The 21,808-nt window shown below is 41.0% G+C and overlaps 1 protein-coding gene across 38 annotated transcripts in view; it reads left to right on the forward strand.

Moving 5' to 3' along the window:
- Positions 1–21,808, forward strand: part of GTDC1 (glycosyltransferase like domain containing 1) — a 178,596-nt gene that overhangs the window by 52,624 nt on the left and 104,164 nt on the right. For 33 of the 38 annotated variants that reach the window (XR_011810448.1, XM_027459203.3, XM_027459204.3 and 30 more), the window contains one exon: positions 4,392–4,602. Coding sequence is in view for 36 of the 38 variants with exons in the window: in XM_027459203.3 (XP_027315004.3) it covers positions 4,392–4,602 (211 nt within the window). In the remaining 2 variants the exon portion in view is untranslated. Of the gene's footprint in view, positions 1–1,076; positions 1,212–3,401; positions 3,524–4,391; positions 4,603–21,808 lie in introns of those variants that run through there. The other 5 variants (XM_072040412.1, XM_072040411.1, XM_021267065.4 and 2 more) reach the window with 3 other exon arrangements.

Here is a 21,808-nt window from a genome sequence, read left to right on the forward strand (position 1 = left end):
AAGTGTGGTTCCTGGGTGTCACCAGCAGATTAATGCTGCTGCTGCAGATGTCCAAGTAGAGGTGAGCGGTTCAGGTTTACCGCTTTCTCGAAAGAAGTAGCTATTTCTTACTTTTTCCAGGTGATTTATATCAAAGATAAATCAAGTGGCGTTCTCACTTGGTGCAGATGTACGGTTCAGTAATGACTTACCCCCCGGTACTTTTGGGTGATGTAAATCCGAGTGAAATTTTGGTCAAACATTCGAGACGCAGTTGTGCTTAAGGTACAGCTCCGGGGTTTCTGTGAGTCATTGCCGTGAGTAGGAGGGCACCGTGGCCGCTCTCAATGTAGGTTACTGTGTGTGCACGCTGTGCGTGTGCACGGAGCAGGAGCCAGACGGGGACGGGGGCACGGCGGTGGTGACCCTTTGGGAAATCCCATCTCACCAGGACGTGGAGCACTGAGAGGTTTTTTTTTGCCCATTTTTTTTTTTTTTGATGATTTATCCGAAACCATCAAAGGCTGCAGGTTTGTTTATGTACACAATGCATACCTGCTGGTTTTTGTAGCCAGCTGAGTGTGCTCTGGATGCGGCGGTGGAATAAATTTCTCATGTGTGTGGGACTGTGACCGTTGAAACAATCATTACTGAAACCGTATACCTTATTTCCTGTAACTAATAGCAGCTCTCTACCTATGGAATATATTAACAGTTATTCCCTTGGTTTTGGATTGTTGCTCAACTATTTGGTTGGACAGCTATTTGCACACGATCTGTAATTTATGTTGTCTGAGGACGTCAACGAACAGAGCTAATTATGGCTTCCTGATGCGAGCGGTGCTGATGCTTGTGAAACCACACTTCTGTGTCTAAGACAGAGCGAATGTATGTTCCTTAATAAATCATGGAAAATGACGAGTTTTCTCTACCTAGGCTGGTTAATAAAAAAAAAACTTTGGTTGGTGTTTACCTAGAGTTTAAAATGAAGCGATGGTTTCTGTGGCTAGTTGAACAGTTAATTCTTCCGAGCCTTTAAAATAAATAATCACTGCTCTGTATCGCATAGAATTTTATTTATTTATTTTTATAAACAGGGGCCCATTTAGGGACTTGCAGTGAGCCCATCCCGTGCCGTTTTGCTGCAGCAGCTCACCTTGTGGCAGACTGACAAAGTCCCGGACGAGCATCACTGAGAGGTGCTGGCTCTGACTTAGGAGAAGTCTCACCAGGTACCTGAATTTATCAGCACCTTGCTATGCCTCTGCAATAGCCACATTGCTGACACCGTTACCATTTAGAAGGCTTTTCTTCTCCCAGCTGGTTTTTGTTACCGTCTATCCTGAGGAAGGTGCTGCAGCACGTGGACGGGGTATGTGCAGCGTTTTGCAAGTGCTGTGGTGCTGTGCTCCTGAAGCTGAGGCTGAGCTGCTGGCTCTGTGGAGAGGAAGCCCTGTAATGGGAAAGGGGAAGCAGTTCTGTTTTTCTAACGTTTGTTGTTTTCTTTGAAATGGGTAAAAGAATACCTGGAGTGATTTATATTTAATTGAGGATCGCATTCCATCAGATACGGTGAATGTTCTCAGGCCATTTATCATCTGTGTCTTTCTGAGACCTCCGCAGAGCGTGTAGTACATATTTACCTTAACTTGGCTAGGGAAAGGGAAATAAAGCAAAAATAATAGATGTTATTTTTGTGTGTGAACAAAACTGGAAGCCATGTGGATGAAATATGAGGTAAATGACTGCGTCCTGCCTCCTCCGTGACTTTTTAAATACAAGGAATTATTAGTTATGTATAATGCAATTTCCTTTGCATTATCAGCATATGTTTTTAAAACACGCAGTTCAGTGGCTGGCTTTTTCGTTGTTCCAGATTAGTCAACCCCTGAAGTAACCACGACATGTATTGTGCTGCCACCATTGTTTAGTAGTTTCATATTTAAGTAGCATCTTAAAAACAAAAACCAAACAACACGCCACCATATACTGCTCTTTACGTAACGTTTTTGCTAATCAAGCACGATGGAAATTATTACAACCTATTTTGCACGTAGGTTGCATGACACTAGGATCCTACAAGAGCTACCTAATATGTACCCTAGGGCCATCCCGTTGGGAACCGGGTTTCTCAGTGTAAATAGCCAAAAGGAGGTTGTTGTGTGGCCACATTTATGTATGACTTGCAAAATGCTTTGAGGAATAGATGTGAAGGAAGGAGGATAAGTGCAGAGTGACCGAAGAAGTGCCAGGATCCGTAAGAAGGAAATGTGAGAGCCGAAGAAGCCTTCTCCTGTCAGCACGCCCGCTCGCTCGGTCCCAGTGAGGAAGTTCAGTGAGAAGTGCTGCCGAAGAAAATCAGAGAGCACATTGTTGATTCAGCTAAAGCTGGTGATAAAAACAGTTTCAGAAGTAGTCTGATGAAGTGTAATTTGATCAGATAGTTTATGATCACATTCCTTTATTACTGATACCACTAATGATTGGTAAATTCACGGTAACTCATTCCCACTGAGTGACTGACTCAGTGACATTTACAGCCTTTCTTGCACCCCCTTTTTTAGGGGGGCTGAATTTGCAAAACGCTTCCCTCTATTCCTTTTGAGTTACATTTGCAGCGACGTTTGATGACGAGCGCGGCATAATTAATTGCAAATTGTTCTGTAGGTGAATAGTGCAGATTCCGAACACAGCTTGTGTTTGTATCGCAGTTATTACCCTGCAGGTTCCAGAAGGGCTCTGGAGTAGGGATTAGGATTTCAGTTGCATCATTGTGAATTCAGAAAACGCCAGTGATTTCAAAAGTGTGATTCTGAAATTAGGTCAGTGGAAAAGAGATCAGAATCTGCCTTGCTACCTGCGAAGATGCGAACTCCAAACGGAAGAGAAGTCTGCTTCCAGAAGATGATTATTTTCCTTTTGAAAGGAACGTATTTGTCAAAAAAATAATTTATCTGAAGCAGCATGGGGGAGTGAATAATAGAACAAATTAGAACCTGAATCCAGGCTGTGTTGTGATGGGAACAAGCATGGGATACTTTCCTTCTTGCTCATTGATCTGTAATGACCCACAAGTTCGATGTCGCTGTTTTATCTCGCACAGTGATGGGCCAGTGGCTCAAATCTATCTGGAGGTCTCTTATATTTTGTCTTCTCATTAAATTTCTGCAGTATTTGGATTTTTGTTGCTGGCTAGCTGATCTTTTGATTGCTGCAAGGCACTTGTAGCTTTTAATTTTTCTAAAATCTGATCACAGACAAAAATATCGTTTATATGCATATATATAAACCTGAACTTGATTTTAACTAAATTTCAAGGTTGAGATTGACTGAGAATTTGTGGGGAGTACATAGCTCTCTACTGAATTCTCACTTTTTGTCATCAGAGCCTTTGAGAAGATAAGAATTACAGTCTGAAACCGCTCGAAATGACAGGTCACAACATGCAGCATCAAACAAGAAGCCCAAGCAAATAAGTTAGCGGAGAATCCTCCCCGGTCGGGGTATTTTGAGAAGGGAATCATCAGAGGGGCAGTCACGGATGGTAAATACTTTTCAGGGTTTTGTTTTCAGCATTTTGATTTGATGGTGCTGGTCAGAGCATCTGAGCAGCAGCTTTCCAGCACCCCAAGTGCGTGACTCATGAAACATGAGCAATAGTCACGGGGTTTTCGTCTTTCCCTTCACTTGGGGCAACACGTTTTGCTTCCTGTTTGTCAGCAGCCCCGTGGCTGAGTGTGTGAGAGCTTCCTTAAGCCGGCACTGTTGCTCTCTTCCAGCCATTTTGGAGCACTGCAAAATAACGTTGTTTGCATCTCCTTGAGGGTCCGAGTGTGTTGCTCCAGGATGCTTCCAGCAAAGTGGGATGCAGGCAGGTTCTCGGACTGCAGGTCCCAGGCACACTCCTTTGAGCCTTGGCCCTGGTCTGCATTGCCTGAATTATGTTTGAATTGTTCTTCCGTTTTTTCTACTTCAAATAAAAGGACAAAACCTGTGTAAATGTGAATAAAAGGCATTTTATGGACATTCCTCTAAGCCGTTGAAGAATAATGCATTTATGAGTGTGTAAAATGAAGCTACTTCTAGATATTTGATTGAAAACAAAACAAATACCATATTTCTAAGTCCTGCATCTTTTGGTTCCTTTAAAATTTCAAATGGTACTTTGTAATGGTTGAAACTAGTAGGTGTGATAATGTTGTCATAATAATTAAGTACCATTTTTTGAAGTAAACCTTTTAACCTAATATGAAGGATTAATTTCAAGGGAAAAATGAAGACGCTGTAAGGCCTTACGATATGTTTCTGTTTTTTCCAATATCCTTTTCTTAAAAACAAAGACAAACAACAAGCAAACAAACCAAAAACCTGGGTATTTCTAAAGTAAAGTATTTCTCTGTTGTCATTTCCAGACTCCAGGCAGAAGCTAAGCATCAGGAAGATGACCGTTCTCCTCATTGAAGCTTTTTATGGGGGCTCCCACAAGCAGCTGATGGATCTTCTTCAGGAAGAGCTGAAGGAGGACTGCGTGCTCTGTACCCTCCCTGCCAAGAAGTGGCACTGGAAAGCACGGACGGCTGCCCTTTATTTCATGCAGACAGTGCCAACGAATCCAAATTACAGGTAACACAGGAGTTGAATAACCTCAAAGCTCAAATTACAGGGAGGCCTTCAACAAGGTCTCTTGAGCTGAATCTTCAGTTCTGTGCATGCAAGTGTGTATGTACAATATACAAATAGAGACTTGCAGTGGACAGTAACAAGTTGCTCTTCTTGCTCTGATTTCTTTGGGTATAAATATGGGAAACTACCACAGTGCTTTATAGTTTCTTAAAATACTTTGGCTTGCATTCCTAGTCCTTTAAAGTCTCCAAGAATGCATGCATATGGATATCTACTTATGTATACATACATTTTATTTTAAAATTATCAAGTGATTTCAGAAATAAGGAAGGGTTTAAACTGTATTTCACTGATTAGGTTGAAAGATGGCACAGATGTGAACACTGCAAGTTTCCTTGCTTGCCCTCCCAGTTTATCTATTAGCAAGTCTGATTTATCAGAGTGTACTGCTCCGGCTGACCTAGAGGATTAAACGAGTCATTTTATCTTAATGATTGTCCAGTTCTGTAACATGCCAGCACCTGTGGATGTCAATTACATGTTTAAGTGGCAAATTTCTATCAGCTAGAACCTGGGCTGATAAAAGCAGACTATTTAGGTCAACAGATAGCTATCACATAGCGAGAAGCAGTCACTCCAGAACCAAGCTGTCTTTAAAACCAGTAATTTTGTTTGCCCTACCTGATCAGTTGAGATGTGGTGAGATGATTGTGAGGCAGCGATGCTGTGCACAGTGCAGTGCATGCATTGCTGGGGTGCACAGCACAGCACCACGGCCTCGGCTGTAAACCAGCACCTGGCTGATTTTGCACAAGCATGGAGAGGCACTGGAACATTTCAGCACAATCACCTGCTTTTCAGCCACAAAATTAACCTCAGCAGGGCTGCAGGTACACCTGAGCGAGATAGTTAGGCTTTGGAGCTGGGTCTGGTGTTTGTTACTCCAGAAAGGAGCGAGTAGGCATCATGGACCAGGGGAGGAATGTGATATTTTCAGGAGTAGATGTTGTGATGTTGAAGGCTGCGTTTGAACAGGGTTCTCCAACCCAGTGTTCAGTCTGTTTTCAAATGCACACTGTATAAATGTCCACCTTTTCTCTTCCTGCTTCTGGCTTGCATTTCAAATAAGCTGCTGTTCCAAGCCAAACATTATAATTATTCTTCCCGTTTGTCTCGCACAAGGCATTTATCGTTGGTTTCATCTTGCTTTTCTTTTGCAACAATTTTGTTTTGGAGGAGTATATATGACAAACTGTTATGTAAATTTGTCTTGTATCACAACCACATCCTCCAACGCATCGCAATGTTATCTGTGTTCCTTCAAGGTCAGCAGCCCAAGCTGTCCAGCACTAACTGTATTAAACTAATCAGACATCACTCATAGACATACACTTCATTAGTTTAACTTACAGTTACATTGACCCAAGATAACTTAACTCCAATTTGTCAAGTAACCCACATCTTGGGGAAGGGGGGGAATGACGATGACTTTAAAAAAAAAAAAAAAAAAAAAAAGAAAGGAAAAAAAACAACCCAGCAGCTTGAAAACTCACTTGAAGTTAATAAACTTGCAATCTGTCATAGACTTATGTGCAAATATAACCTTTACTGACAACAAATAAATCTGATCAAACCAATAGTGCATCTTAAAGAGAAGAAAGCTTTTTTTCTTTGCTGATGCTGTTAGGGTTTGATTAGACAGAATCAGATAGTCAAAGTTCACAAAGATGCAGTATCTAAAAGAGGATATGAACCTTATCCTCAGCTGCAGGATAAAATTTTAGGAACAAGGGCTGATAGGACTGGTGAGAGGAAAACTGATTAGAGGTACCTTCTACTTTGCTTGCACATTTTTAATGTTTGTTTTGTAATTGAATGTTTCAAGTATTTTATTAAATTGGAAGCATAAATGCATCAGACTACAACCTAATGAGGCTGACTACTCTCTCCTACTAGAAAAACCATTGATTAAAATTAACATTGATTCTTTTATTTCTAGCTTGCTAGTAACCATTTAAGATCTGCTTCCCAGGCAGTAGTTTGCTTGTGAATATGAAATTATCAAACTGGCAGGAGTGCATGTTTTGAGTTACACATTTAAATATTTAAACCTTCTTGTGAGGTAGTGGGAAATAGCAAATCTACATTATTTACAACATTGACGTTATTTGTAGAACAAAAAAAAAAATTCTTTTCCGAGTGATGTTTTTTAAATATGACATTTCATGAATACCTTGTTTCTGTTTGTGCATTTCGTGATACAGAAAGGTCACAAATATTTCAAGTGCAAACCTTCCTGGTAACTGAATTTTGCTCTTCCAGCTGTACTTTATTTCAAGCTGCTGGTTTGTGGGAGAAGTAATACTGATGCAAACTCTCTCGATAATTTTGCTCTGTATGTATACAGCGTATGGCTGTGTGCACACCTTTTAAAAGACAGATACTTCTGTTGGTATGAGCTGGTTATGGGAAGAAGGCTGCCTTGTTCCTTTCCGAGTGAGCTTCGGTGCACTAAGTAACAGCCTTAAAAAGTGCTTCTGAAGCAGAACACGAGCTGAACAATGATAGATGTTAAATTGAGATACTCTGCAGTGACCGGTGAGCTTGTGATGAACTTGCAAATAGTTATTTATCGGAGAACAGACGTGTACTCCCTCGAGCGAGACCCAGGGTGGGCAAGTTCCTGCTGCGAGCTGTGCAGCCGGTGTCTCGGTGTGCAGTGAGTGATGTTCCCCTGAAGAGCAAGGAGATCTACCCAGACCGTTGCAGGGAGTTATATCCTCACCCTTCAAGGGGAGCACACGTGTTTGGGACGGTATCACAGACTTAGGATTTTGTCTGCAGCACTGCACAGATTTATATTGCTTCCCTGACGCAGAGGCTGTGCTGTGTTTCCCCAGAAAATCTTGTCTATTTTCATGGCTTCGTTGTGTGTTGTTAAACCACCTCCCGTCTTCATTCATCTCCTTAAAGGAGGACAGATGCCTCGATGAGTACGGAAGATGAACCACGCAATGCGTGCCCTAAACTCAGCAGCCTGTAAGCAGCTTTTCTAGGTGGCATACGTACGTAGCTGGTAAACCTGATGTGCTCAAATATAGAATGGGATGTACTAGAGCCACAGGGCGTTTCTCTGAGCTTTCTTGAATTGCCCTGCAGAGACTCACGTGATTTTTCCTTGCTGCCCTGATTGGAAAGGAGGTGTCAGTGCGGGGGCTGTTAGGATGAGGAGATTGATGCACTTGGTCCAACTGCAGCTTTTCTGAGCCTACTCTTGTTGGAAAGGGAGGAGACAAGGACTTCTGCAACTCATCTCTCCTTTCTACCACTTCCCTGCTATCTCTCTCTGAGTAGTAGGAGCAGGATGATTTTGTCTCTTCTCCAAATTTTTGGCTTCTGAGAAACTGTGAAATTGTTCCGTGTAAGTTATGATGCAGTCCTGCGTTACGCTCCTTCGCCCCAGGAGTCAGAGCAATGCTGCCTTTCTAGGTGGCAATTTCCAAATTGTAGCATTTGAAACAGGCTGAAAAAGGGTAGTGTTACTGCCTGCTTTTTCTAGAAAACTTTTTTTCCAGCAACCTCAGAATTTTGTTATCAGTTGAAGGAATATCAGCATCTTTATTCCATAAATTAGGGAGGTCCGGCACAGAGTCGTGACCTCCTCCATCAGGCTGCTCGCAGGCTGCGGAGCCGATGTGTTGTCTGCTTTGTCTCCCAGCTTGCTTCAGACAGCTTAAACTCTCTGATAAATGTAGATGTGTGATCTTGCTGAAAATTGTTTTCCATAGCACGTTATGACTTTTCACTGATTTGAGGAAAAATTTAACAAAAAAAAAGATTTTTTTTTAGATATTTTTTTCCTTAGTTAAGGAAAGTTCTCAAATTTGGGATTATTAAAACATTTCATGAAAAAGTAAATATTATTTGCTTTTGTTTTTCCTGAAATTTTTATCTTTATTATCATGAAATAACTTACAAATTTAAAATGATAAAACAATCAACATGACACACAAGAAGAACACATTTTTGTTTTAATAAAGGCTATTCACTGTAGAAAATGCGATCCAAATACAAAAAAGTTAAGAGTACAAGATTTTGATTTGAAAACATAAAAACTGAAATGCGTCGTAGCTTCCAGTTTGTTTTAATAGTACTGCTAAATTATTTTCAAAAAAAAATAAATATATATATATAAATATAAATACTATGTGTTACATTCAGTACTGCCCCCCAGGTAGCTGTTCATATGAATAAAGATTTTATTTGTAACAAACTCTTGCCCTGAAATACCTCTAGGGTAAATGTTAGTATATATATACCCCCTGATACTTGACAACTCTATTTTAAAGACAAACTCTATGCTTTTTATGTTTTAGAAAAGAGAAGAAAAATCATTGTTTCAATTAATAGAGCTCTGAAAAAATTTGAGGAGTGTGGTGGTGAGCGATGTATATCACATTCCAAGAGTATATAACGTAGATGTGTGTGTGTGTTGGTTTGTTTTGCTTTTTAAATAATATTTCAAGATGACCAGATTAAAGATTGTTTCAGATCTGATGCTTTCATTCTGTTCTGTAAGGAAAAAAAAACAAGCATGCTTTATTATAGAGTGAATTCTTTGCTAAGTGACGAACTGGTGGTGTTGAATGTTGAACATTTTCTGATCGTGATCCTATAATCTTGTATTCCAGTGAGTAATTCAGTCTACGAGCAATCCCACAGAAACATAACACAACTTGCATGGGCGAACATTAGTAAATTAGAGTACTTGGTACCTTCTAGATACATTATTTAAAAAAAAATACCTATAAGTAGTAGTAAGTCCTGGGGAAGATGTTGAAGATTGGAATTGAAACAAGGCAATCAAATTTCAGGCATTTATCTTAAAGGTGAATACACAGATGCCCATTTGTACTGGAACACTTCTGTCTTATGTCCGTATGTCTGTATGTCAAATACGGGCATCTTCGGTGTGGGAAGAGGAATAATGTTCCCCAGGTTAGTGGTCTTCCCAGCTTTTGGCCCTGTAGGGGTCAGATAATAAATAGTGTGTGTAGTAGTATGTTAGTTTAATGAAATACAACCATATACTTAGAAAAGTTTATACTTGATACTTATTTTTGCATATTTGATGGGGTGTTTGCTTCAGTATGTAGGTGAGTAAAGCTTGATCCTCATTTATGGTATCCTTTTTTTTTCCTTTCTCACTGTGAATTTAAGAAGTGTGGGTGAGCGGTGTACTTCCGTCAGACTGACTTGGAGCATACTCCTAGAGAATAGGTTGGTGAACCATCTTTTGTACTTTGATCAGGTTACCCAAAGGGGCAGAGAAATAGGACGATTAAACAAAATAGCCGGTACCCCCTGAAGACAGAGCTTGGGTCCTGCCTTTGATAAAAAATAACGTGGGTGTAATTTCCTCATTTCTATAGCCTCGCTGGTGGGTACAAATCGCAGTGTGCTTACCTTGCCGTAGGGATGTACCAGGAATCACAGTTTCCCTTCATTTTAAGGGGCAAAGTTCTCTGACAGACAGCTGTAGGAGATGCTGCTTCATCCCGAGTTCCTCATTCACGCTCCCTAGCCGCATAAAGGGTCATTACTTCTTTCATTTCATTAGCGCTAAACTTGATTTCGTTTCTTCCTTTTTTATTTTTCTAAGAAAAAAAAATAAAAATCGGTTGAGTTCACCAAGGTTAGCTAACATGGGCTTGTGCAAACACATAGACATTCCTTCTGCCCACGCTTTGAACTAGCTGGTTGTGAGCTAGCGGCGCACCAGAAGGCCATATGGCCCTACCGGCGCCGTGTTGAGCCTCAACTAATAAGCCCTACCGAGATCCAAGACACAGGCACCGTGTACTGAGCTGAAACAACTTGGTGACTTCTGACCAGAGCTGGCTCCTGTCCAGCCAGCCTAGAGTGTATGCGAAGGGCACATACGCCCATATGGAAGCGCACGAAGCTCCGCAGCGTGTCGCAGATGATCCCCTCCACTTTATAGCCCCGGATAATGGAGGTTGTCCCAGCCTGAATAAGGGGTGTGAATTCCTCTCTGCTGCGGGGAGCTTGGAGGCCATCTGATGCGGAGCGAGCGTCACGTGGCGACGTACGTGCAGAACGGGGCTTGGTGTTGTTAGCTTAATACCGCCCCAAATCTGTTCCGAAAACTTTGGAAAATGTTACCACTTAGTGTAAACTTTTTCAGAAGAGTGTAAAATCTAATGTATTTGAGAATTATTTTTATCAGAACGCTAATAGAAATCCATGCTTTGTTAAAGCTGACAAAAGAAAAAATCTGTTTATTCTATTTTTTTTAATAGGTATTCAGTGTAAATTAAGGTTACTGCTCCAGTAAAAGGCTTAAATAAGGTCTGAGGACAGTCATTTCATACGTTGAATAACACCACTGCTGTGTTCTGTCCCTGTTTAGGACTAGACTGCTAAAATTTTACTTTTCAGTGTCCTGGAGAGGCTGCTGGAAAGTTTTCCTAAGTCGGCAAAGGAGGTGGGCTCTCCTTTGTTGGGCAAATTAATTACCTCGCTGCCGCGGCGCAGGGCAGCCAGAAGCAAAGTTCTGGCGCTTGAAGTCCTTGTGCACTGCGACGTTTTAAGTGTGAATGTTTTTATTCTTAGGTCTGGCTGTGTAAAACTGGGGGGGGACACACATGACACCCAGTGACAGCACCAAAAAATCTGTTGAGAAATGGGACAAATAATTTTGTAAGTAAACTACCTGAAATTTATTCAGGCAGACAGCAATATGATCTTAAACATTCACTTTGCATTAATCAACTTTGCCTCAGATAAAATCCTGGCAGATGGTAGCTATTCATTTTAAAAGTGACAGGTTTTCTTTACATTTTTTTTTTTGGTGTGTAAACCCCCCACATGCACACTTCTCTCCAAAAAAGTTTAGTAGTATCATTTGCCCGACGTGCGTTTTTCTCAACTACGCTCCCGTTATTAAGCCGTTTCGCAATTTGGATAGTTAAAAGGGGTTTTAGATGAATTTAAATCAAGGCTCCCTCCTTTGAAGTCAGTGGAAGTGTATATGATCTCAACTTGGGCACAAATAAGATGAGAATGATTAACACAATGCAACGAGAGGTGCGGGAGCGGGAAGTAAGCTAGTTGCGATTGGTGCATGATCTATAGACAGTGCTAATGCGAAATGGCAGTTGTCCGTTTGATGTGTAAAAGATTTGCTGAAATTCCAGAAAAATATTCTGATGAGACAATGAAAGAACAGTCTGTTTTTTCAAACTGGAGCATGTGTTTTTCCTTTATGTTCTCGAGTGCCTGGGGAAATCCTTATTTTTCTTTCTAAAATGAATTTTATGAATCACCTGGAGAATTGATATTTACATTGCTAGCAGTAAAATGTAATGAAATTGTGCATTATGATTCGGTATTTCTGCACTTAGGATTTTAATGAGTATTTTATCTGTCCTTTTAAATGGTTGCTGCGCATATATTTTATTTCTAGATTACTTATAGATTACATTTCTATTTTCAAATAACAAATATATACAGTACTATATTATAAAGAATATGATACTTTCTAGAATTCATTGTCATTTTAGTCCGTAACACTAATTTGATCTTCCAAGGGGAAGGAAACAGCTTTTGGTTTATATCTTATAAAGAGAAAAATCCTGATTTTTTTGTTGTTCTATGCTGTTTTTTTTCTTAATCTCTCTCTTTTTTTTTTGTTTTTTTTTTTTTTTTGTACCTATAAAACAAGTAATACAAATTTTGTCAGATACTTGGTTTGCACATGATTTGGATTTATTGCTTTATGTTCCAGTGTCATAAATAACTAGCTTTCTTAACGGGTACTTACAGCTCGGCTGAATTTTGTGAATTATTTATAATAAAAAAGAGATTTTATGTAATGCAAACTGTTTGCAGCCAAACAGTTCGGGAGTACATCTCCGTTAACACCGATGTTTTTTTTTTATTTTTGCAAGCGTTATCCTGACCCCCATGCACCGAAGGTCGCCTTTCTGTGAAACTCAGAGCGCCGCGCTTCAGGTTGCCAGGGCTGTTTCAGCTGCCAGTCTACAGCAGCCCAAGAATTTGAGAATTTCGTTAGGAAGGTTAGCGTGGAGCCAACGTGAAGAGGAGCTGTAGACACAAGGGCTGCTGGCAGGAGGCGTGTTGTGGTCAGATCTGCCGTGTGGAGCAGAGGCGCGAGGCAGCAGAGCATCTGGAGGGCCCCTGGACGTGACGTCCAGTTGTACCACAGGAGGTATCCTGGACTTGTCGTGGCAATGTTAAGCCTTTCAGAAGCTGAAGGTTTCTAAATGGAATGCAGATGGGACGATTTAAAATATTTGTTCATATGGTCACTTCTCCCATCTCACAGTTTGTCACAGGATGTTTTTCTGGCAGCAGATTGCTACTTAAGGCTACTTAAGTGATGTAGGGAAAGAAAAGCCTTCAAAACAGGCTTTCTGAGCAGTTGCACTCTTCATGAATTTTACAACTGGTGTTGCTCAGCCCTGAGTGCTACCCTATTGCTTTCTTTTTTGTGTCAGCCAGTTCAGACGACGGGCTGCCATCAGGGCACCCCACATCGCACCAGCCCCCGCTCGCCTTTCCTACAGGGAATCCCACTGCCGTGGGCACCGACGTGGGTGTTTTGAGCTGGGAGGACAACCAGTAACTCCTACAGCTCGGTCACGCAGCTCTGGGGTGTTTGTTAGCATCTGCTGGGGTGCCCCAGAGTTGCAGTGTGCGTTTTGAACGCGCCAAGATACTGAAGATACTTGAGATACTGAAAGGCTAGGTAGGTCACTTCAGGGAATGTGCTGAAGGGTGTTTTCTGGGTTTATCTCCTCAATTCCTCTATGATTACAGCAGTTTACAGGATTGTAACCTGCACGTAGCTACGTGGGCAGGTGATGGCTGTTAACACGTGCTGCAGCTTGGTAGGGCTGTGGGGAGGCTGCAGGGCGAAGCAGTGCTCCTGGGCCAACATCACGCGGCGCCTTACTCAGTGTCCCCTGCTTCTTGTGCACTGAATGTCCGTAAGAGGTGGCCTGAGTGCTTTAAATACTCTCCAGAAGCATCTCCTCCTGGTTTAGTTTCATCTAAAAAAATCTGGTTCATGGCATTGGAGACCACTCTGTTGAGAGCTGAGGTGCAGTAAGTGAGGGTGGTGGGCAGAGTCGCTCCATAAACGCTCTTCTGAATCAAACTGAAATGCTGATCTAAACCGACCCATAAAATACTTGACTTTGTGATTTGTGATGCTGTTAATAAGTATGCAGCATATACCTAGCCTGTAGTTTGATTATATGCCAAATGACAGTGCGTTGGACTGCATTAAATTTAATACGGACTTCTGACTCCTCCAAACTGTAGTTTGATCAATTTGTTGCCTCCTCCTCCTCCTCCCTCTTACACTAGTAAGCCCAACTGTCTTGGGAATGATACCTGCTATCGGTATGCTTTGATTTATTATTATGATTAATTTACCCTCCCTTGGAAAAAAAAAAAAAAGAACCTAAGTAGATTCTGTCTATTCATTTGAATATCTTTGACAAATAGCAAGCAACCAAAAGGCTTTTCTTCTTTTTGTATAATGATTTTTTTTGCAATCTCCTTATTTTCTTGGACACTATTTTCCCTTTCTTGCCTCCGTCCTTTGTCCCTGTCTTTTCCTCCCTCCCTCCTGCACATATATTCTGACGGTCCAGTGGACACAGTCACTTTAAAGAATGCTTTCCATTTCAGAGCACTAATTTTTTTATTGTTTATGTTTATAACCTTGCCCACTTGTTCATCATTTTTTGGTTTAGCTCTCTTAATTTTACTTGTTGCGCAGTGGACCTTATGTTTCTGTATAATAGCAACTTTAAGAAAGAATGAAGGAAAGAACACCAGGCAGAACATCAGAAGTAGATACTTGATTTTATTTTTTTTCACATGGCTTACTGGAAGAATTTATACCTGTTATCAATACAGTTTCTAGTAATTACTAGGAGGAAAGATATATCTAGCGTGGGCCTAACATTTCTCTCATACCTATTTCACTGACATAACTATTTACAATGTTTAATGATTTATAAAAAGGTTAAAAAAAATGCCCCAAATGTAAATTATTCTAAAAAAGCAGTAGAAAATTTATTTCAACTATTTTCTTTTGTTGTTGCAGCTAAGTAGTATTCCTGCTATGAGTCTTGTTAATGTGTATTTTCTTTGAGTGATTTTTTTTAAACATAATGTATTTTGCATATAATGAAGATGTGTGTCTGTTTGGAATGTGGAAAGATCTTTTCCATGGAGTATTATATGAAGTCATTTTTGAATGCATATAATGCTATGTATGTTACATATGGGTGAATTAAAAAAAATGGAGAGGAGTAATTCGAGAATATCTGCAATTTTTATTTATGTAAAAGAATATCCCATTTTTAATTAAAGATGGAATTTAAGAATGATAAATGGGACCATTATCTAGTAGCAGTTAGTTTGCAGGCATTTTTTCCTACTGTTCTGCAGAGTGCTGCAGGTTTGACAGTGCCTTTGGCTTTTGTGAGCAAAATGCATTTCATACTTGTGACAGAACAGTTGTAACTCACTAAACATGAAACAGTTATCATACATAGCGACATCTCTATGTTTAAACCCCGAGGAACAGAATTATTTTAAACTGTGCATATGCAGAAATTTCCTGGTAATCAATTTTATTAAAAACATAGCAGCAGCTAAAAATTTTATATGCCAAATGCATTTGGAGAAATAGCGCTAAAGATACTAAAATTATGCAAGAAGACGAGATGAATTTCTGGAGAAACTGTAATGAAAAAGTTATCTTTTATTTTATTTATTTTGTTTTGGAGGGAAGCGATTCCTAAATTAACTTTAGGAGGCGAATTTCTCTTGTTATAGCTATCCTGTAATAAATTGTAGATGAGCCAAAATTAGATGTTATTTCTGAAGGAACTACGCTACATCATAGTGTTTACAGTGCCAGACATAACTTCTGTCTGCCTTGTAGCCATTGACAAAAAAGGAATGTGTGCTTTAGCCCTGTTTTCCTTCAAGTATGTCCAGTTCATCCTGACGCTGGCAGAGGCTGATGCAGTTAATAGGTAGAGTGGTGATGGGCAAGGAGAGCAGGGGTTCCCCACAACCAGCCTCGCTATTTTGCTGTGTTTGGCAAAATTATTTTTGTCTTTGGTACTAGACTAGTCTTTTTCTTGTTTGTTCTTTTTTTGACTTTAGGATAAAAAGAGCAGCCTCTAAATGAGTTGGTTTTTTTTAATTAGCGCCCTGAAAATCAGCAGATGCTTTGGGAGGAACTTGAGCTCGCCATTGGGCATGATGCACCTCTTCGTATGACCTGTGGTTATCCCAGGAGCAATTAGCAACTTCGTGCCTGCCCTGGTATCATACAGGACATGCTGAATGACCCTGCTCTTTTCTCCTTTTCTCTCTGTTACTTTCATAAAACATCAATATTCAGACTGGGAGAGAATTTTGTTTGCCTAGGGTCCTCTAGAACGAACCTTTGTCTTTACAAGGTTGCTTTTGATGATGCCTTCAAGATACCTGTCAAGAACCCTGTGTGGAAGTGGGCTCGGTTACAGAGCTGTCTTCTCTAGACCTAACGTCACCATCTACTCAAGTTTATATGGGTTGAATCTGGTTTACGGTAGTATTTACTCTTACGAGATTTCATGAAGGCCTCACAGAGGACCTTGTGGCCTCAAGCTACTTTTGAATCAGACTTCAGGAGTTTCTGTGGCTCTTGAGGTGTTCAGGTCTTAAGTGCTTCAAACACAGATCTCAGGTCTTACCCCAAACTGAAGATCATAAGGAAGATGTCACAGAGAGGAGTTTCAAAACAGGACACTTCTAAAACATTGTTTTCCAGCATTAACAGATGTCATAGACATTGTGAATTGCATGGGGTCTCTGGGGTTCAGTCATATTAGAAGACAAGATTTATGGTGTCTCTGGCAGGCATTTTCCAAGGGGCTGTTCTTCAATTATATTTTTTATGCACATGGTTCAGTTTTCTTAGATACTGAAGGATCTAAAAGCTTTCCTCTGCCATCAAGAGATCCCTTGGTGGGTGCAAGACCAACATGTTCAGAGCTTGGGTGGAGGAGCGTTTGAGTTGATTGCTTGCTTCCTGCATTTTTAGGCTGTGTGAAGGATATTTCAGCTGTTGGGATGAAGCTCAGCAGCTGTTCTGCAAACTCCTAACAAAACAGGGGCCTGAATTTTATCTCAGTCATCTGCCGCTGACCACAGATGTTGCTGGGGCTCTGCACTTCTCTTAGCCTTTGCATTACGTGGTCGAGATATAGTAATAACGGGAATGTGTTTTTAGGGGATGAGATAAAGATAATACTGTTGCCTATTAATTGCTTGACTATGAGTGAATCATGAAGAGGAAGGTACAAAACCTGAGTGTGCATCACTTTGGTATTTGCCTTCCCCTTGTGTCTTTAGCTCACCCTAGCAGAGTACATTTTGGACCATACATGTGTTCATTTCTTTTGATTTCCATCCCAGCACGTGCTGTGGAATTTAAAACTGTACCTTTATTAACTCTTGTTTGTAGTATCTTTGATGTTGTCTCTAAAATATCAGTGTTACAAGGGGGTTGTAACGCGAGCTATGGTGCATTTTAGGTAGAGGATTTCGTCTCTCTGCAGATTGCCAGTATTAAATGCCAGACCATGCAAGCAGCCTTCTGACCACAAAGCCTGACCACGCTCGGTCTATTAGCTGTACTCCAGAAGTATTTGTTTAGTTTTCCCTCAGATGGATAACCAATATGGAACATTCTGTCCACAGAAGTCTTATTAAAGAGGTTAGAGCATCCTGCTAATTAGGAAAAACTAATTAGGCAGATTGTTGCGCCTGTAACCAGAACTTTATATTTTAATGGATTTGAAATGTGGTGTATTTATTTTTCCTATTGTAAAATACACTTTTCTTTTAAATGTTTGGAAATACTCTTCTTGAGGAGATTACTCAGAGTGAGAAAGCAGCAATGTTCTAATTTTTTAATTTATTAAATAAGCTTTTGACGAATATATGCTGTAAAATTGATGAAATCATTAATTCATTCCAGAATCGCAGCAACCAAAACTATTTTGTCTATTACCTTTCTCTTGGTAGATTGAAAGTTTCTAATTGCCCCAAAGAGGAGCTGAAACAAGTTCGTAGGAAGGAGCAGTGTAGTTTGTGGCTGCAGTAAAATTAGGCTTAGGTGGTACACACATTCAGCAATGATTCTTTGTCTCCTTCACGCTAAATTTCATTAGCTGCACTTTCTCTGAGTTTTGGGAAGTTTTTGATGTTTAAAACCGAACTGAACCGATTTGCGAGTATCGTGGCAGTGCTGTTTTGGACTTTCATTGTGTACAAACTGGAACCTGAAAATCAGCCCGTCCTCGGTTGTGGTGTGACCTGGAAGCAAGACGCTAGGCGTTGGTTGACTTTTCAAGGTCTGCGTCTGAATTCCTGGCAGCGGCTGCGTTTGGGTACAGATGACTGGTGCTGAGGCATTCGCTTCATTTGCAGGGTGCCACGTGGAAAGCAAGGGATGTTTGTGACTGGGGGGAGAAGGTCTGACTCGAGATGCACTTTGCTATATTGGAGATGGATTGCTCTTTAATGGCTACTTTTGAACATTTTCCCAGCTACACCCAGCTCTGAACTTTAATTAGTATTAGCATTTTTTCAAACTTGTCAGTCTGTGTTTTGTGAAATGCCTTGGCTTGTGGAGAAGCCACGTAGCCAGGAGCTGTGGGCAGTAACCTTGCAAAAGGCTTGCAAGACTTGTTTCTCTGCTGTCAGCCTCTGCCACCACCAGACCTTCTATATTTGCAGGACTGTCAGCTCTGGCTTTGGCAAGTCAGATTTGTGTTCAGCATCTCTGATGACCTGTAGATTTGCACCCTTTCATGTTTCTGCAGTTTAGTCTTTAGCATAAAATCTGGTCTATTATCAACCAGACAGGTCTAGGTAGTTAGCATGATGTCATGTCTCTTAAGCAGTTTATGGAACAAGGATAAAATTAATGGCAATAAATATTTTAGATTGTTTTTGTTTGGCTTCTTAAGCAAAATAGTTTCTTTAGGTGAGAGGTTATTTTGCATGTGTCTCTGCTGTATGATGTATCGGTGGTTTTAGTACATAGGATGCTTCATGTCATAGGTTGAAATTGCTACTTGCAGTTAATAGCTTTGCAGATTCTTGTTTATTTACCGGTCATTCCTCTGAAGTGGATGACTCATTTAGCTTTCAGTGACTGGAGGTATTCTGGTCCTCCATATAATTTGTATGCATACATATTTTTGCTGTTAAGAGCCACAAGATTGCTTCTTTTTCCCCTGCACCATGTCTTGTTTCGTTGGGTAATATAGAGAAAGTGGATCGGAGGGGGGTAGCAAAAGAGAAGGGCATATTGTTGGCCATGCTTGTGGTGCAAAGAGCCTGCTCTGTCCCCTGCCCTGACTCCAGCTGGGATGTGCAGTGCTGTCCCTTTGTCATGGGCCTGAAGAGGCTGGAGCTAGCAGGGCAGTGCGGGGAGAGAGGTCCTGCTTCGTGGACATGGGTATCCATTAGTTTAGGGTCTTCTTTGCCATTCAGAAGGCAGAATAACTGCCCTGCCTCATCCATGCTTCAGGGTTTTGGTGTTGGGTGAGAGCAGTTCTGTTCTTCCCAGTAAGCTTTTGTTGTGTGGCCGATCCTCTCTGTTTTATTTGGCTTTTTAACAGCATTGGAAGTTATTTGCAGGCACCGCTTGCAGACCAGTTTGCAGATGACTCCAGCTTAGTTCATCTTGGCTTTCCACGCTCCTTCCCTTTCTGTGTTCTGCCATGCTCTGACATTTTAACTGTCACTGGACTTTCCTCCTGGCATTTCAGGCTGTGCATCCTTCCCTCTGACATTGCACATGTCCTGGTAGAAGTCTATTGCAGAGATGCAGGCTCTGGATTTGCCAGCAGCTGGGCATTTCTGTATCAACAGGCAGCGTTCAATCATGTTGCCTCGAGATCTAAATAAATTTGCATTTATCTGAATAAATCTGGATGTTTTGAACCTTGACTCTCTAATGCTTCACGCTCGGGTATTTTTCTGCATTGTCGAGGAGGATGACTGTAGTAAAACCATGAGCTGATTACTCCTTCTAGTAGATAATAATTTCTTAATGCAGGAGGGATATTAGGAAGAATAGAAAGTCTTGGAAGACTCTTTGTGGAATAAGGCTTAAGCACCACAGCAATAGGATGTGCAGTCCCCTTCATGCTGGGTCAGACGTAGCTTGGCTGTTGTGGGACAGATGGGCTGACACCAAAGGACAAAAATGATGTAGGTTCTAGAAAACACTTAAAAAACATACAGGGGCTCTACTATTTTGAAAAAAATCTTGTTGCTTATCAAGGTGCGTTGTCACGCTTGGATTTCAGGTGTGCGGAGCTCAATTACAGCCGGGCCCCAGGCCCGTGTAGGCATGTCTGGAGGAACAATGTCTGGACCTCCTTCCTCATGGTTTCCCCCATGCCACGTGCGTGTCTTACAGTACTTCTGTGGCAAATGACTCTGAGTCACGGGTCGGGCTTGAAATTTAACAGCTTGAAATTCACCTAGCTCACACCGAGCAGTGCTGCGGCCTGCTGCTGGGCAGCGGGGCCGCGCTGAGGGGCCGCGGTCTGCAGGGCTGGCGCTGAGGGGCAGATACCTACACCCGGGCTCCTCTTCACGTCCAGCATCGCCCTAAACCCCCATTTGCAGCTGGGACACCACGTGGTGGTGGCTTCCTCCTCGCCAACAATACTGAAAAGAGAAACTAAGATTTTGGGGGGTGAGGTTTATTGAAATTTCCACAGCATGCCAACATAGGTTTTTATTAATAGGACTTAGCCTTGTGAGACGATGCCTTGTAAAAGCATTTTAAGTATTTTTTTTTTGTAAAAGCTTTTCCTGGAGTCGGTAACTGAGAGCAAGACAAGATGCTACAAGACAAGCCTGTGTTTTATGGGGTGCTCCAAAGGCACGGTGATCCAGGGGATGTTTGTGAGAAGGCCAGTGAGAGTGAGAAGGACAGGAACGGCTGGCTTTTCTTGGGTGCTGAATTTTACTTTATTTATTTTAAAAATGTTAATGTTGATCCGTGATAGTATATTACCGAAAGTTCAGTTTTCCTAAATCTGGTCGATGGGCTCTAGAAGAGCTCTCGTGTCATTCCTTGCAGCTTTTCCCCCACTAAAAATTTTGTGAGATGCTTTCATTACGAAAGCCATTGAATTTAAGATTTTTCCTGTCATGTCATATGAATGTGTTTTTGCCATAGTGGCACTTGCCCGTTTTGGATTATTTTCTGCCTATGAATATTATGTGATTTCTTGTTAAAGTGAATGACAAGATGATGTATGACATACTTGAGATGGTATTGAGCAGAGTCTAGTTGGAAAATTGCAGTGATAATTTTCTTTTTACATCTCAAACTTAAACGCCATTGAGGAAAGAAAAAAAAAAAAGTGTAACAGACAACTCAAGAAAAGCATAAGGGGAAACCTTGAAAAATTACAGGGAAATTTCCATAACAGATACACTAGTAATGCTGGTTTAATAATGATTTCCTGTCATGAACTATTTTTATCATATGCCTGCTCTCTGACGTGGCATTCTATTTAACATTTTTGAGAGCCATGTTTTAATCAGATTAAGCTCAAGGAAACCGATAGGTATCTGCTTGGCTCATGGCTTCTGCTTCTGTTTCTTATTTAGTCACAAGACTATTGTTGCTGGAATCTTTTAAAGCACATTTTGCTTCAGCTGCAGCAGGCGTGCAGCTTACCCTGCGCGAGCCTGACGGTGGTGTGCCAGTGATTTTCATGATATATGCGCAGGGTGCACCGTGGAATTATTTTGTAAATTAAAGAAGACTGATACAAACTGTTTCTTTTCCTCATGTGATTAAATAGCCAAAAATAGCAATCTATTTTTAGGCTCAAGCCCAGTAATGTTTCTTGGGAGCAAACTAACCAAAAACAGTGTGCTGGGAAAGGCTGATAATGAATAGTACTGCATTCTAGTCCACTTATGTAAAACAAAAACACCTAATAAAACCGTGGATGTTCTTGAATCATTTTATATAGTGCACAACATTAATAGGTCTTTCCATACAGGAGATGTCACGAGGATAAAATATAAATGCATGCATTTT

Source organism: Anas platyrhynchos, chromosome 7, assembly GCF_047663525.1.
Source record: "Anas platyrhynchos isolate ZD024472 breed Pekin duck chromosome 7, IASCAAS_PekinDuck_T2T, whole genome shotgun sequence".
Taxonomy (NCBI): domain Eukaryota; kingdom Metazoa; phylum Chordata; class Aves; order Anseriformes; family Anatidae; genus Anas; species Anas platyrhynchos.